Consider the following 15,505-nt stretch of genomic DNA (forward strand, 5'->3'; position numbering starts at 1 on the left):
TCTCTCTCCTCCTCCCAGACTCTCCCTGAGAAAGAAAGTAATCCTAACACAGAGAGAAAATTAACCTTCCTCTCCCCCTTCCCTCCTTTCTCCCCACCAATTCCCTGCTGGATCCAGACCCAGTCCCCTGGGGTCTCACCAGAATAAAAAAAAAACAATCAGGTTCTTAAACAAGAAAAGCTTTTAATTAAAGAAGGAAAAAACAGTAAAAAATATCTTTGTAAATTTAAGATGAAATATGTTACAGGGTCTTTCAGCTATAGACACTGGGAATACCCTCCCAGCCTAAGTATTCAAGTACAAATTAAATCCTTTCAGCAAAATACAAATTTGAACTCCTTCCAGCCAAATACACATTTGCAAATAAAGAAAACAAACATAAGCCTAACTCGCCTTATCTACCTAGTACCCACTAGTCTGGACATATAAGAGACTGTATCAGAGAGATTGGAAAGAAACCTGGCCGTCACTCTCAGAACCCAGAAAGAACAACAACCAAAAACTAACAGCACGCACAAAAACTTCCCTCCCTCAAGATTTGAAATTATCCTATCCCCTGATTGGTCCTCTGGTCAGTTGACAGCAAAACTCACTGAACTTGTTAACCCTTTACAGGCCAAAGAGACATGAAGTACTCATGTTCTATTAACCCTTAACTATCTGTTTATGACAGTGCCACTCTCTCTCTATAGAAGATCCCGGCTGAGTGGGTGGGCACCCCTGTTCACCCTTACAGCATCCCTGGTTCACGGGGGCCTCCCTCTACCCCAACTCAGGGTCCCCAGGGTGTGAGTGCTTCCATCCCCCAATACAGGCGGAGACGGGGGGTATAACTGGCTCTCAGTCTCCTGCCCTGGTGGTGCTACAGCAGCTGTTCACAGGGGCAGCAATCCCACTGTCAACCTGCAGCTTTAACCTGCTCCAGGGGTGACCTACTTCACCTCTCCTTTGGGAACCTAGGGACCCCAAACTTCCCAGAATCACCTTATTGATTCCAACCTTAGCACAGACACTGCTCAGCATGGCAGGGTGCAGCCTTGAATTCCATCAGATCGCCTCAGCCTCCTACCGCACAGCAAGGATTACACGTGTTGGTGTCACCAGGTATAAATCTAGGTAACTCGGGAAAGTGGTAGATCACAAGTGTCAATGAAGCCCTCCTGTTGTAGGCCTTAGTGAACCATTGTTCCTCCATGTTCAACACTCTGTGTAACCTAGTGTAACCTAATGTACTAATAGTTGCAAAAATGTAATGTTAGCAGTTAGTTTTTGGTTGTAACAGCCAGTTCTCTGCTGTAATACATTGAAGCTAGGCTGAAGCAAGTTTCAAGGCCACTTTTAGATACAGCATACATGTCTCTGCAGTAGAAAGGGGGAGAGGGAGGGGGAAAACAAAGAAATGTGTGAGAAAAGAATGCTGCAGCTGAACAGAAGAGGGAGGGGAAACGGGGGATTGCTGGTCAGTGAGAAAAGTTCTAATGGATATAAAGGAACAGACTGCTTGTTTTAGACGTGCTTGATCTGAGTCATTCTCCCTGCACTGCTTTGAGATCTCAAATAAATTTGGTTTGCTTCTCCACCCTGGTGTGTTTATTGGCGCGGCACACCAGGCAACGGACCCCCCCGCCCCGCTGTTGCTTGGCCTCAGGCAGTTATCTGCTGGCAACACACGCAAGAACCTTTGTGCCCCGCGTGTCCAGCCAGGTCCGTCCCAGTTCCAGCTTTCAACTCTGCTTGTGAGCTCCCCTCTCCGGACAGACGGGAGCAGCACTAAAGGTCTGTAATCTAATGCTGTTTGCGTTCGATCCTTCAGATTGCAGATTATAACCCACGGACAGTTCTCTGAGTGCAGCCAAATCCTTCCACAAACTAAACATTTAAGCAGAAGCTCCCTTGGAAAGATCAGGATTTTTGCCTTTAAAAACAAGGAAAATGTGCATTGTTCTGTTCTGTTTACAGCGAGAGACTGAAGAAGCTCCATTGATTTCATTGACTGGAGGTTAAGAGGAGATTTAATCACTGTTTTAAATACATTTTAGAAATTCCCAGAGGGGGGAATATGTGATTTTAAAGGGTTTTTTAATTAATCAGACGAAGATTGAAAAAGACCCCATTGGCTTCCAGTCGATGTCACAAAATCCCAACTGGAAATGACCATTTTTTAACCGTGAGGCTGATTATCTAGTGGAACAAGCTCCGCAAGGGAGGTGGTAAATTCCCCATCACTTGCAGTTTGTAAATCAACATTGCAGCTCTTGCTGCAAGGTACCTGGTGTGTGGGTGTCCCTGTTCCACGTTTCGGAATCCCTGGTACATGGTGCCTCCCTCCCACCAGTTCAGGATCCCCACAATGGGTGCTCCCATCCCCCCATACAGTCTCTGCGGGGGAGGGGAGGTGTATAAAAAGAGACCGTGTCTCACCATTTTGCCCAGGCTACGCTGCAGAGGCTATTCACAGGCACGATCCCACTACTGATCGGCACGGGAGTTTTGACCTGCTCCGTTTCCGATCTGGGCTGGTTCACCCCTCCTTAGGCAGCCTGGGGACCCCAAGCTCCCCAGGGATCACCGTATTGATGCCAAACTTAGTGTGGACACCCGATCAGCACAGCCCACTGTAGCCCACAACTCCTGAGCTCAAGCGATTCGCTGGCCTCAGCCTCCCTAGGAGCTGGGATGACAGGCACCAGCCACAATGCCCAGCTGACTTTACCTACTACCAGCTCCAGTTTTAACCTCTGCTTGTGAATAATGTGGCCAGACGGGGGCAGCCTGGAACTGGGCTAATGTTCCTGCCCCTGTAGAGGATCTCAGATGTGTGGGCTTCGCTATCCTCCCCAGATAAGATCCTGGATGTTTCGGTGCCCTCTTCCTCCTGTTCAGGAGCCCAGGTGTCTGGGTGTCCATATCCGTCCATACAGAGTCCTTATTGCCTGTGCCTCTGTAGAGCACCCTGGGTGTGCGGGTGCCTCTATCTCCCCCCACCCATACAGGATCCTGGCTGTGCGGGTGCCTGTGATATTATCTGATAAAATATGACTATGTAGATCATTGTTGCTACCACTGTTATATAATCACAACAAATATTGTCCGAAGTGTGGCATGTAAGATGTCTATGGAAAGGTTATCATAGAATCGTAGACTATCAGGGTTGGAAGGGACCTCAGGAGGTCATCTAGTCCAACCCCTTGCTCAAAGCAGGACCAATACCAACTAAATCATCCCAGCCAGGGCTTTGTCAAGCTGGGTCTTCAAAATCTCTAAGGATGGAGATTCCACCGCCTCCCTAGGTAACCCATTCCAGTGCTTCATCACCCTCCTCGTGAAATAGTGTTTCCTAATATCCAACCCAGACCTCCCCCACTGCAACTTGAGACCATTACTCCTTGTTTTGTCATCAGGTACCATTGAGAACAGTCTCAATCCATCCTCTTTGGAACCCCCTTCAGGTAGTTGAAGGCTGCTATCAAATCTCCCCTCAGTCTTCTCTTCTGCAGACTAAATAAGCCCAGTTCCCTCAGCCTCCTCTCATAAGTCATTTGCCCCAGCCTCCTGATAATTTTCGTTGCCCTCTGCTGGACTCTCTCCAATTTGTCCACATCCCTTCTGTAGCCGAGGGACCAAAACTGGATGCAATACTCCAGATGTGGCCTCACCAGTGCCAAATAAAGGGGAATCATCACTTCTCTCAATCTGCTGACAATGCTCCTATTAATACAGCTCAATATGCCGTTGGCCTTCTTGGCAACAAGGGCACACTACTGACTCATATTCAGCTTCTCATCCACTGTAATCCCCCAGGTCCTTTTTTGCACAACTGCTGCTTAGCCAGTAGGTCTCTAACCTATAGCAGTGCATGGGATTCTTCCGTCCTAAGTGCAGGACTCTGCAATTGTCCTTGTTGAACCTCATCAGATTTCTTTTGGCCCAATCCTCCAATTTGTCTAGGTCACTCTGGACTCTATCCCTACCCTCCAGCATATCTACTACATCAGTGTCATCTGTGAACTTGCTGAGGGTGCAATTAATCCCATCATCCAGATCACTGATAAAGATGTTGAACAAAACCGGCCCCAGGACAGACCCCTGAGGCACTCTGCTTGCTACCAGCTGCCAAATAGACATCAAGCCATTGATCACTACCCATTGAGTCTGACAATCTAGCCAGCTTTCTATCCACCTTATAGTCCATTCATCCAATCCATACTTTTTAAAACTTTCTGGGAAGAATACTGTGGGAGACCATATCAAAAGCTTTGCTAAAGTGAAGATATATCGCATCCACTGCTTTCCCCATATCCACAAATCCAGTTGTCTCCTCATAGAAAGCAGTCAGGTTGGTCAGGCATGACTTGTCCTTGGTGAATCCATGTTGACTGTTCCTGATCATCTTCCTCACCTCCAAGTGCTTCAAAATGGATTGCTTGAGGACCTGCTCCATGATTTTGCCAGGGACTGAAGTGAGGCTAACTGGTCTGTAGTTCTCCAGATTGTGTTTCTTACCTTTTTTAAATATGGCCACTATACTTGCCTTTTTCCAATAGTCCAGGACCTCCCCCGATCACCACAAATTTGATGATGTGCGGAATATGATTATGCTGCTTGTATGCATGTATCACGTTTGTATCTGAAGTTATGAATATTAACTCTGTATCTGTATTTCAAATGTTTGCTCCTGTGGTAACACTCAGAAGGTATTTAGCCTGCACATCTTGAAGGGACCATTGAAGTTAAATGGCCCATTCAGGAATACTTAACTCACAATGGACAGTGGAAGATAACCATCCACACCTGATGGACTTTCATTTGAAGGTTCTATTGAGGGCCTTGTCTACACTGAAACGTTTCTGTGTATAAAGCACCTAACCAGCCAATGGATTGTTACACAAAAGAGCTCAGATTTTGACCCTCTAAGACAGGGAGGAAGGGAAAAACTTTATCCTGCTAATGGAAGCCACAGGTTAACTGTTAAATGCCAAAACCTCAATGACATGGAGCCAAAGATGTGATGTGACAAAAATACTTGTAAATGTACACGTGATAGATTTGATGATAATATTATTGCTGTTAACTTTTGTGACTTTTGTTTCTGATACCAAAAACTATAAAAATGTACAATGTGCATGAGCTTTTGGGAAAACCCTTAAATATGTTGGGAACTCACTATGTGCTAGATACCGTTATGGTTATGCTGTGTCATTACCTGACAACACACTTTATGTTAAAAGACCTTGTGAGACTAATGTTTCACAGCTAGTGCCTGTAACCAGTCTTAAAACGCTGCAGAGCAGAGAAGACATTAGAGACCTAACAGGCAAAACACCCTGTTGCTTTCATGGCTAAATGCCAAGTTCCCTACACTCTGGAGAACAGTAATAGCTACATCAGTGGTCTGCAATGTTTTTAAGATCACTTTTTCAATTTAAGCACAATCCAGGATCTACCTGAAAGACAATGTAGAAATAACAGTAATCACACAAACCAAACACCCTTGCCCCACTCCTGCCCCAGCCCCAGCCCCAGCCCCGCTCACTTGATGAGGATCCTGAATTGTGGGGGAGGGATGCACCCATGCAACAGGGATCTTGAAAAGGGGAAACACAGACACCAACATAGCTGGGATCCTCTACTGGAGGCTGAAGTTGGAAGAGGAAGAGTGTGGAACCAGCTGGGCACTGGGGCTGGTGCCTGTGATCCCAGCTCCCAGGGAGGCTAAGGCTGGTGGATCGCTTGAGCTCAGGAGTTCCCGGCTGTGCTGATCGGGTGTCCTCACTAAGTTTGGCATCAATATGGTGATCCCTGGGAAGCTTGGGGTCCCCAGGTTGCCTAAGGAGAGGTGAACCAGCCCAGGTTGGAAACGAAGCAGGTCAAAACTCCTGTGCCGATCAGTAGTTGGATCATGCCTGTGAATTAGCACTGCAGTGTAGCCTGGGCAAGACAGTGAGACACAGTCTCTTTTTATACAACCCGCCCCCCACAGAGCCTGGAAGGCGGGATGGGAGCACCCACACGATGGGGATCCTGACTTGGGGGGAGGGATGCCCCCCTGCCACACAGATCTTGAAAAGGGGAACAGTGACACCCACACACCACAGAGCCTGGAGGGGGGCAGGGGAAGCACACATGGGAGCTAGTTCATGGGGTGGGGGACATACCCATATGCTTCATTGCACCATTCTTAATGAGAAGAATGGGGGCATCCACACAATAGGGATCATTAACGGGCTGGGGGACACCCACATACTCCACTATTAACCAGGAGGAACAGCGGCACCAGACACCCCCAGTAGCGTGGAGAACACCCACATCCACCAGATCTCTTGTGGGTAAGGCAGAGGCACCCAAACACCAGGGATTGTAATGGGGCCCAGCGCACCAGGGATTGTTAAGGGTTGAAGAGACAGGGACACTCACACACACTGAGATCACGTCCTTGAAGGAATTCAAACACCCCACAGAAGGACCTGGTCTGTTCCATGATGGCAGCCCAGCCTGGGTGAGTCAAAATCTCTTTTTATACTGCCACCCACCAGAGATCCTGACTAGGGGGAGAGAGACACCCACCCACCAGAGATCCTTAATGGTCTAGGGTGCACCCACACACCAGGCATTCTTATGGGTGGGAGGAATGGAGACAGCCATACACACTGAGATCACTTCCTCCCAGGAGCCTGGGCCAGACAGGGAGACACAGTCCTCCCTTTACATATCTGCCAAACAACCTTCCTCTCACTCCCTCCAAACACTGTTCTTATTTGAAGGTGAAGGGAGGGAAACCATATGGAGGATTCTTATCTGGAGAACTGGGGCTACCCACTTACCACCAGAGATTCTTTAGGGCAGGAGGAACAGGGACTCCCACCTCTGTAGCATGGGGGTGGGTCATCTGCTGGGATCATCTGGGCATATTTCACCTCTTCAGTTCCTTGTCATTGCCTTGGAGGGCCCTTGTTCACAGCCTCTGGTACCTGTTTAGCCTCCTTCTTGAGGGCTGAAAGGCTTTGATCTATCTAAAGTCTTTGGGATCAATATGTGCCTTGGTGTAATTCATTATCCTGTGTTATACGGGGGTCAGACTAGCTCAGGGCCGCCCAGAGGATTCCGGGGGCCTGGGGCCATCGGCGACAGGTGGCTCCGGTGGAACTCCGGCAGGTGTGCCTGCGGAGGCTCTGCTGGTCCCACGGCTGCAGTGGAGCATCCGCAGGCATGCCTGCAGGAGGTCCACCGGAGCCGTGGGACCAGCAGACCCTCTGCAGCCATGCCAGCAGGTTAGGTGCATAACACCCACCGATTTCAATAGGAGTTAGGCGCCAAACCTAACTTAAGCACTACTGGTCTATTTCCCATTCCAATTTTCACCAAAACCAGTACGGTTCTGCTCACTAATGCCTAGAATATTCCTGGAATTTTGGAATTGATTGGATGTGGTGTTCACAACTTCATGTTACAAACAGAGAAATGCCATCAAGTAGAGTGAAGAACTCACATTACTGGCTGATGGGGTGGGCTCTCTTTGCTAACAGCCATTAGCAAGTCTTTCTTCTCCCTGCCAGGCAAGTAATTTGCATCAACACAGAAGCACAGACTGCTCACTTAAAGAATCAGAATGGAGACATTCCTGTTCCAACACCTTTGTCTTCCCAACCAGCTGGCCAAACACAGCCCCTTGGTTATAGAGCTGCTCAACTTTCTTAACAGCTCTTACTCCATCTGAGACTTTTTCAAAGCTATCCACACTGGCTCTTTCAAAAGGAAGGTCAGTGGATTTTTACATATCTTCCTAATCAGTCTTTAAAAGGTTAAGTCAGTCTGTGAGTTAATTAACTCTTTCTGGCCCTGTCGCCTTCCAATGAGATATTATATTACACCCTTAGCGTCACAGGCCATATATGATCAAAACAGTCATGGCCAGGCTGGGACCAGGCTGGGTCTGGGGCACTCAGCTGGGGCCAGGTAGGGGCCAATGAAGCCAGGCCGGAAGGAGCCGCTCAGTCGGGAATGGACTGGAGGGAGCCGTTGCGCTGGGCCTTGCCATCCCTCCCTGGAGCCCTCCTCATGCTCCTTTCCCCTGGTACAGCCTTTGTTCCAGCTCAGGTGGTAGCTCGTGGATTTCTCATAATGGCTGCCCCATTTGTTCTCTTCCACCCAGATACAGATACAAAAGTGATACATTTATACAAATAGGATGACCACATTCAGTAGATTATAAGCATTGTAATGATACCTTACAAGAGACCTTTTGCATGAAGCATATTGCAGTTACATTATATTCACACTCATTAGCATATTTTTATAAAATCATCTAGAATGGAACATGACAACAGCAAAGATGACAGTGGAGACACCTCCGAAGAAATGCCTAGAGCCCTTGGGCCATCACGTTTCAGGAATGTGCGTGAGATACTAGGAGACCTGGAGATGGGGGGTGTCCTGCTGACCCCCCAGTTGCTAGGCTGAGTTTATCTATCCCCTGGCAATAAAACATTGTCTTGTTTTCACAGCCACTTTCGATCTCTTGGCTTCTACCCCCTACCCTGCTGGCAGGGCATTGTGCAGCACCCTTTCCAGCGCACCTGGGTGCAGGAGATCGAGGAAGAGAGCATCTGCCATCCAGCTTCATCCTAGCAAGTGAGTGGAGGTCTCCAGAGCCATCGCCAGTGTGGTGGGAATGGCCCAGCAATAGGGCTCCCAGCCCTTCCCTTGCAGGAGTTTGTTCCCAACATCGAGAGTCTTTGGGGAGGGCAGAACCTGCCAAGTGCTGAACACCCACAACCGCAAGCAGTGAAATCAGTGGGAACTGAGGGCGACTCCTCCCTTCTAGGATCGGCACCTTGTGAGCGAACTTTCGTTGAGGACTATCCGGGTTCTGCTCTTTCTCTGGCCTGGGAGGGAGCAGGGCCTTCTGGGGTGGAGGGAGCTGCTTGTCCAAACTAACGGAGAGCCCCATTGCTCTGAAAGAATGAGACTCTCCCAGTTTCACAGGGCCTTATTGGTGAGGGGGAACATTGGGAGCAGCCTGTGCTGTGAGCTGCTGCCAGTGCTTGTGGATGGCAGCCCACCTGCCCTGGGGTGGGGTGTGTGGTGAGGAGGAATTGCCTCAGCAGAGGGGACATGGGCAGGGGAGCAGCCAGGCCTGTTAATGAGAGGCTGCTTTGAGCCCAAACTCATGGCAGCCCCCCACTGAGTTCCAGGATGGAGTGGTTGAAGCGGATGCTGAGGAGGAAGGTTGGGCAGGTGGCTTTGGAGCTAGTAGAGAGCAGCATCTGTCTTGCCCAGGAGGAGAGTGGCCCCTCTGTCCCCACGGGTGGGGAAGAGGCCAGTGGGCAGGCAAAGTGGAGAAGCTCCCTGACCTTCTGGAGGAAGAGAAAAACACCAGCTCCCTTAGCAGGCCCTGAGGCACCTTCTGGTCCCAAATGGAGGTGGCCTCGGATGATGCTATGTAGGAGGGACCCAGGAGAGGGCAGGAACCAGGCAAGGTGGCTCTGCGGCTTCCTTTCCAGGAAGCAGAGGAGCCAGGAACCCAGCCCCAGGGCCCAGCAGGAGCCATCCACCAGCCTGCCCACTGAAGAGCCCCCCGGTCAGCCCAGAACAGGAGCTGTGCGGCTTCGGCACGGAGACCAGCAGCTCTGCCTACTCCTGAGGGGCCAGCTCTTCCGTGGGGTCTGACAGCCCTGAGGCTGAAGGCTCCCTTTGTGCAAGTGAGGGGAGACCCGGGGGACGGGGAAGGACGAGGGCAGTGGGGGGACTGAGCCATAGGAGCCCCACTAACACCATGGGGGTGGCACAGCCACACCCTGTGGCAGGGGATGCTGGGCAGAGTCCGGGGAGCTCCAACCTTCCCTGATGTTGCAGGGAGGGCTGATGGCTACGGGGCCCTGAGGCTGATGGGCCTGAGGGTGTCTCTGGGAGGGGCAGGGTGGGGCCCTCTATGCCATGGGGTTTCTTGTTGAGGATGGGGGACATTGAGCCATTTCTCTACACTGCATCCCCCCAGTGGCAGCAGGGATTATCCTTTCTCCTCCTCTCCCTGGTGCAGAGACCCCCAGTGCCAAGCAGGAGTGGACTGAGGAGGAGGAGGAAGAAGAGAAGGAGGAGGAGGATGTGTCCCCTGAACAAGACACCATCAGGGTCATCCAGGAGCACCTCTGGGGCAGAGCTGAGGTACAAAAATCTTTCAGCTGCGCTGGCCCTGAGTCTGCCCTGCCCCTTCTTCCATCCCCACCTACACAGGGGGTCTTGTCCCAGAGAATCCCTCACCCCCAATGGGGGGAACTTCTCCCTTGTTACCTGGCACCCCAAGTGGGAGCATGTCTCATGCACACCAAGGTGTCCGCTCCCCGCAGACACTGTCCCAGTTACAACCCCAGTCTGTGCAGGGCGACGCTGGTTTCGAGAAGCGGGGTGGCTTTCCTTGTCCAACTCCATGGGGTTCCTGAGCCAAGGAGCTGGTGTAGGTGGGTTGGGGAGGTCCCTACCTAACTGTATCTCTCTCTCCCCCCACCCCACTCCTAGTTGCTGGCCAAACAGCTCCGCTTCCTCCATACTCTCCCACGTCTGTGCTTCTCCACAGCAGCAGGGGCTGAACACTCTGGAGCCCCACTTCTCCAAAGCGGCCCTCGTGGAGAGCATTGCGGTGAGTGGGACCCCCGTGTCTGGCCCTTGGGGCGAGAGACCCAGAAATGGGAGGAAGAGTTGGTGGGGCCAGAGGGGGAAGCAGAGGACAGTGGTTCCTGGGGCTGGGGAGCAGGGAAGGGAGAGCTTCTGACACCGATCGGGAGCTGGCAGTGGGGGAATTGTAAGGCCGGAGGGGAGGGGGAAGGAAGTTTGATGGATGGGAGGAATTGGGGGCCCAGCTGGTTGGGGGTGGGGATGACACTGGCTGTTTCTGCAGAGCACTTTGGCCTTCTCCCTGGGAAGTGCCTGTGGGGCCTGAGTTTCAGATGCAATTTTATCTTCTTGGGGTCTCTCAGGAGCTGATTGAAAATCTGCCCGTGGTGCCAGAGCCAACCTTCATCATCTCCAGCTTCATGGCCGCAGTTTGCAGCCTCAGGTACCAGGACCGTCCCTTCCAGCTGCCCTAACCCTGGTGCTGATCGGGTCTGGAGCTGGGAGTCCCAGATCTTCTCTGGCCTAGATTACCCCAAGCTGTGGCTGTTCACATCCCCCAGCAGAGGAGGTGGGAATGTCCCCCCTTTCCTGGCTGGGGGGTGATTTCACTCCAGTAACGTTTGAGTGGTCATAGGGAGGGGATCACTGCAGGGGAGAGGGTCATGTCCATGGCAGTGCCAGCGCCACTCCGGTGCTGCCAAGGATAACATGGGCTCCTCTCTCCCCACAGCAAACTGAAGCCGCTGCTTGCCCTGGAGCTGGAATCACACCTCCTGCGGGCTCTTCTTTACACCATCTTCACCATAGGCACTGGGCAGGATGCCACCCACTTCCAGGTAGGTCACGATCCTACTTCTCTGACCCAGGAGCAGGAGCTGCCTCTGGTCCCTGCTCCCTTGCTTTGATGGAGCTGCTGAGAATAGGGGAGGGGTGAGCAGAGCTGGGAACAGGCCCAGGACAAACTGGCAGGGACGGCCCCTTCCCTCCAGGGGGGATTGTGTTACCCCTCTGTGGCTGATCCCAGCCTTCCCTCTCCTCATTCTGTGCTCTGCTGCCTAGACTCTCCTGGGGATTCTTCCTCCCACCCATTGCCGTTTGGCTGGTCCCTGGTCTGCTGGGTACCAGGCCCTGCACAGAGAACTGCTAAGGGCAAGGATTGAGGAGCCAGCAGGCATCCGGCCATGAACTCTTGCTAAGTGTCCTTGGAGTGATATGAATGGGAAAGGCCAGCATGTGCCTTTTGGGTCTGGCCAGGGCTCCCAGAGAACCCCCCTGGTCCTGTGACTGGTGTAGCCCCATGTCCCATGACTGACGGGTGTTCCCTCTTCTGGCAGGCTCTGCACAACATCTATTTACAGAGCCTAGATGCCATGGTCGGGTGCCTACTCACCAAGACCCCCACCCCAGACATGCTGCAGCACGTTTTGGAGATGAGTAGAATGGGCTGGTCTGGGGCAGAATTTCCTCTTAACCCCGTGAGACGGCTGCAAAGGAGAGACTAGAAGAGTCCTGTTTCTATTTGTTAGTGCCTATGTTAGTGCCGCAGCCCTAGGCAGTTTTGCCCTGGCCTCCATGTTCAGGAAACGAGCATACACGTACTCTCAAACAAGAAGCATTTCCCCGAAAGTAACCGTTGGGGCTAGGCAAATTTTGTGGTCAGCCAGTACCAGGAGCCGCGCCCCCCGAGGGTGGTAACGAGGCATCTGTAAATCTCCTAATTAGGAAAAACCTGGCCAAAAAACTGAACACATCATTACCCTTATAAATTGCCCACCGTGCAAGCGGTGGGCAAGGAGAAACGGAGAAACCCGTACCCATAACCGAGCCTGATCAACTCGAGGTCTCCCTCGGCTCCGTGTTCTCAGAAGCCTACCCGTTTGCCGGTGGTGATTAAACTTTTGTGGTTTGTGTGTGTAAGTATGCCTAGCTGCTAATTCTGCTAACTAACTGAGCCTGTAATCGTCTGTTGTAAGCCGGAGACGAAAGCCGATTCTAGGCGCCCCAAGGCTCCTGCAAGGGGAAACGCACTAACCAGGACACCTTGAACGCAAGGGGGATTGGCCGGAGTCTCACGGCAATCTTTAACTGTCTTACTGCATTTTTTTTACTTAGACGAGTAATTGCATTTATGCTTAATAATAGCACCAATAGCACCTTTACTAACCCTTGGAAGGACCTGAATAACTACTGGGACCTAGAGCGGTACCAGGGTCAGCTTCTGTTTGTGATTGCAGTATTTTTATTATTTGTTCTAGTATTGTATTGTAGGCCCAAGTTGTAACTAGTATTAAGTTGCTCCTTATCCGCACCTGTGACCCATTCAATAAACCCTCAATTTTAACACCACGACTCATTGTTCGCGTTATCCCCATCGCTACCTTCGGGGCACTTGTCACCCCTCCCGAGGACATCCAGTGATCGAGCCTCCGCCCTATCCCAGCGCTCATTACCTGGTAGATAACAGGCACCTTGTGACCATTTCCGTGGAGCGAGGGGCGAGAGTAATCAGTGATCAACATGGTGTCACGAACAGGATGCCTTCGGGAGGGCCAGTGCCCGTGGCGTAGTGGGGACCGTGAACAGTCTGAGCTCGAGGAATTTCAACCCCTACAGTTTCACCAAGTGGCCAGCAGACAATCTGAGAGGCCCACCCTAGATTGGGTTTGTGTTATAGAGTCAGGGTCAAAAAGCTATACAACCTCGTTAACCCTGACTGCCGTAGGGTGTCTCCTCCATTGCCATCCCATGTTTAAATGTCAGCCGGCCGATAGTTCCCTGCAGCCCCAGTGCACGGGGGTCGCGGATACTAGTCGGACTGAGACACCGTCCGGCATTTGGAAGGAGTGTAGCCGTATCGTTAAAAAATCCGGGGCCACCGTTTCTAAACTCATACCCCCGCCCCGGGTACAGCCAGGTGACCCAGCACACGGGTTGCTAACCCAATTAATGGAGGAATTAGAACAGACCAAGCCGTCGAAGAAACTTAGACCGGACGAGTATAGGTCGGAAGACGTGTCCACGGTCTTGTTCAGCGCACTAAACAAAGCGCTGGACCTCTGTGCGGTCCTTCATGGAAGCACTATGTTTGCCGCTAAACAGGCTGCCGCGAACGGCACCGATAGCGCAGAAGGCGAGATGAGTGGCGAGGAGGAGGAGGACGGGAGTCAGGTTGGCGGAAACCCACCCCCCTATGAAGCCCCCCCTCCCCCTTCGATCTATCCCGCTCTCCCCTCAGCCTCACCTGCGCCTGAAAAGGAGATGCGGATAGAGGCAATGCCTGTCGCTATCACAAAAAGCAAGGTGGACTCTAATACAGGCCAAATTACTACTACCACTGAATATCGTACCCACACTAAAGCAGAATTGAAGGAGTTTATGGTAGACACTAGGCGTGGGGAGAGCGAGGCCGCCCTTGTTTGGCTGGGCCGTCTGGCCCTGGATCACGGGGCAGAGATAGTGGACAGGGAGGAGGCTAGTCTCTTGGCCAAAACGTCCACCTGGTCGGGAGGATTTTCAGGCCATAACCTCTTAAGAAACGGGGTCTGGCCACTTACTACACCAGCCGCAGCCTCTTTAGCCATGAAGGGCAGTTTTAAGGGCATGTATATACCTCCTGGCAGCATAAATATGCCCCATGAGATCATATGGGCTATTGCCTGGGCATCCATCGTAATGTGGGACCCACAGACGGTGCCCTTGAACTTGAATCCACAGCAAGCTCAATCCAACACGCCGCTTATTTATGTTGGGGACCCCACCCAAATCCCGGTCAACAGGGATGCAGTGGACTTAGCCATAGATGGCGCCCCACCGATTGACACAGGGGGAACCCTGTTGCTGCATGGTTGGGTTGGGCAACCTCTTATTACTCTATATGAGGCCATGTCCCGTCTTCGAATGCCACAAGCCCCCAAGAGCCCCATCTCAGCCCTTCCAGCTGAGAACCCTGTTAATAAGGGTCAACCTAAGCACCCTGAACGTACCAAGGCCGAAAGGGTGCTTTTTGGGTTCCTATTACATAAGGGGGTGCCCAAGGAAGCACTGCGGAAGATGTCTAACTCTCAACAACAAGACCTGGGGAAACAGTTAGGATGGAAGGACTGGGACGATTATTTAAGAACAAAAAACGAGTAGAGGCCGGGTGCGCCCCAGCCTCCACAGAGACATGGGATGAGCGACCATATCACACCCTATTGGTAGCCGGTCCCAAACCCCTTCACACCCCTGTATCTTTCCTGTTGGACACCGGAGCTCAAATCTCCGTTATTAAACCCAATGTACCGCATATACCCACAAGTTCTACTATGTTTATTCAGGGTCTTAACAGCATTGAAGAAAAACCCGTAGTCCGCTTTACTCTAATTCATAAAGGGTACAAGCGGAAGGTTAAGGCTTTGTTGGGAGGAACAAATTTGCTGGGGGTTGGGGATATAAAACGACTACGATTACAAAAACAGGTCTGTCAGGCCCTGCCCGTCACCCTGTCGCCTGATGCCCCCCCACCCTTATAGCCCCGAGCTTGTTAACAACAGCTCATGGAAATTTTCCCCTATTCCCACGAAGCCTGAAGGCATCCCCCTCATTAAGCAACTGCTCAACCAATTATTAAAGGAGGGATGGATAGCGCAGGCAACCGCGTCAAACTATCTATCGCCCGGCTGGGGTATCTCCAAGCCCGGCAACCCCTCTGAATTTCGATTGGTCATCGACTATAGACAAGCAAACAGCCGAGTCCGACACCTTCCATTTGCGGGCCCGGCCACCATTCCAGAAATACGGCAGCAGCTAAGCGATGCCAGTGGGAGGTGGCCCTGCACCCTGGATTTAAAGGATATGTTCTATCAAATCCCGTTAGAGGACAAACCCCAAATCCTAAACTTCGTGTTCCAGGGCGCAC

At 51.6% G+C, this 15,505-nt stretch overlaps 2 protein-coding genes across 2 annotated transcripts in view; one reads left to right on the top strand and one right to left on the bottom strand.

Moving 5' to 3' along the window:
* Positions 1–15,505, bottom strand: part of LOC115650666 (zinc finger protein 501-like) — a 1,041,190-nt gene that overhangs the window by 992,058 nt on the left and 33,627 nt on the right. The window lies entirely within an intron of this gene.
* LOC115651237 lies at positions 8,231–12,286 on the top strand. Its single transcript, XM_030562181.1, has 7 exons — positions 8,231–8,391; positions 8,502–8,628; positions 10,037–10,454; positions 10,513–10,633; positions 10,971–11,050; positions 11,339–11,444; positions 11,943–12,286. Exons 1-7 carry the CDS (start codon positions 8,308–8,310, stop codon positions 12,108–12,110), a joined length of 1,104 nt encoding a protein of 367 aa, XP_030418041.1. The 5' UTR covers positions 8,231–8,307; the 3' UTR covers positions 12,111–12,286.

This window comes from Gopherus evgoodei, chromosome 4 (assembly GCF_007399415.2).
Source record: "Gopherus evgoodei ecotype Sinaloan lineage chromosome 4, rGopEvg1_v1.p, whole genome shotgun sequence".
Lineage (NCBI taxonomy): Eukaryota > Metazoa > Chordata > Testudines > Testudinidae > Gopherus > Gopherus evgoodei.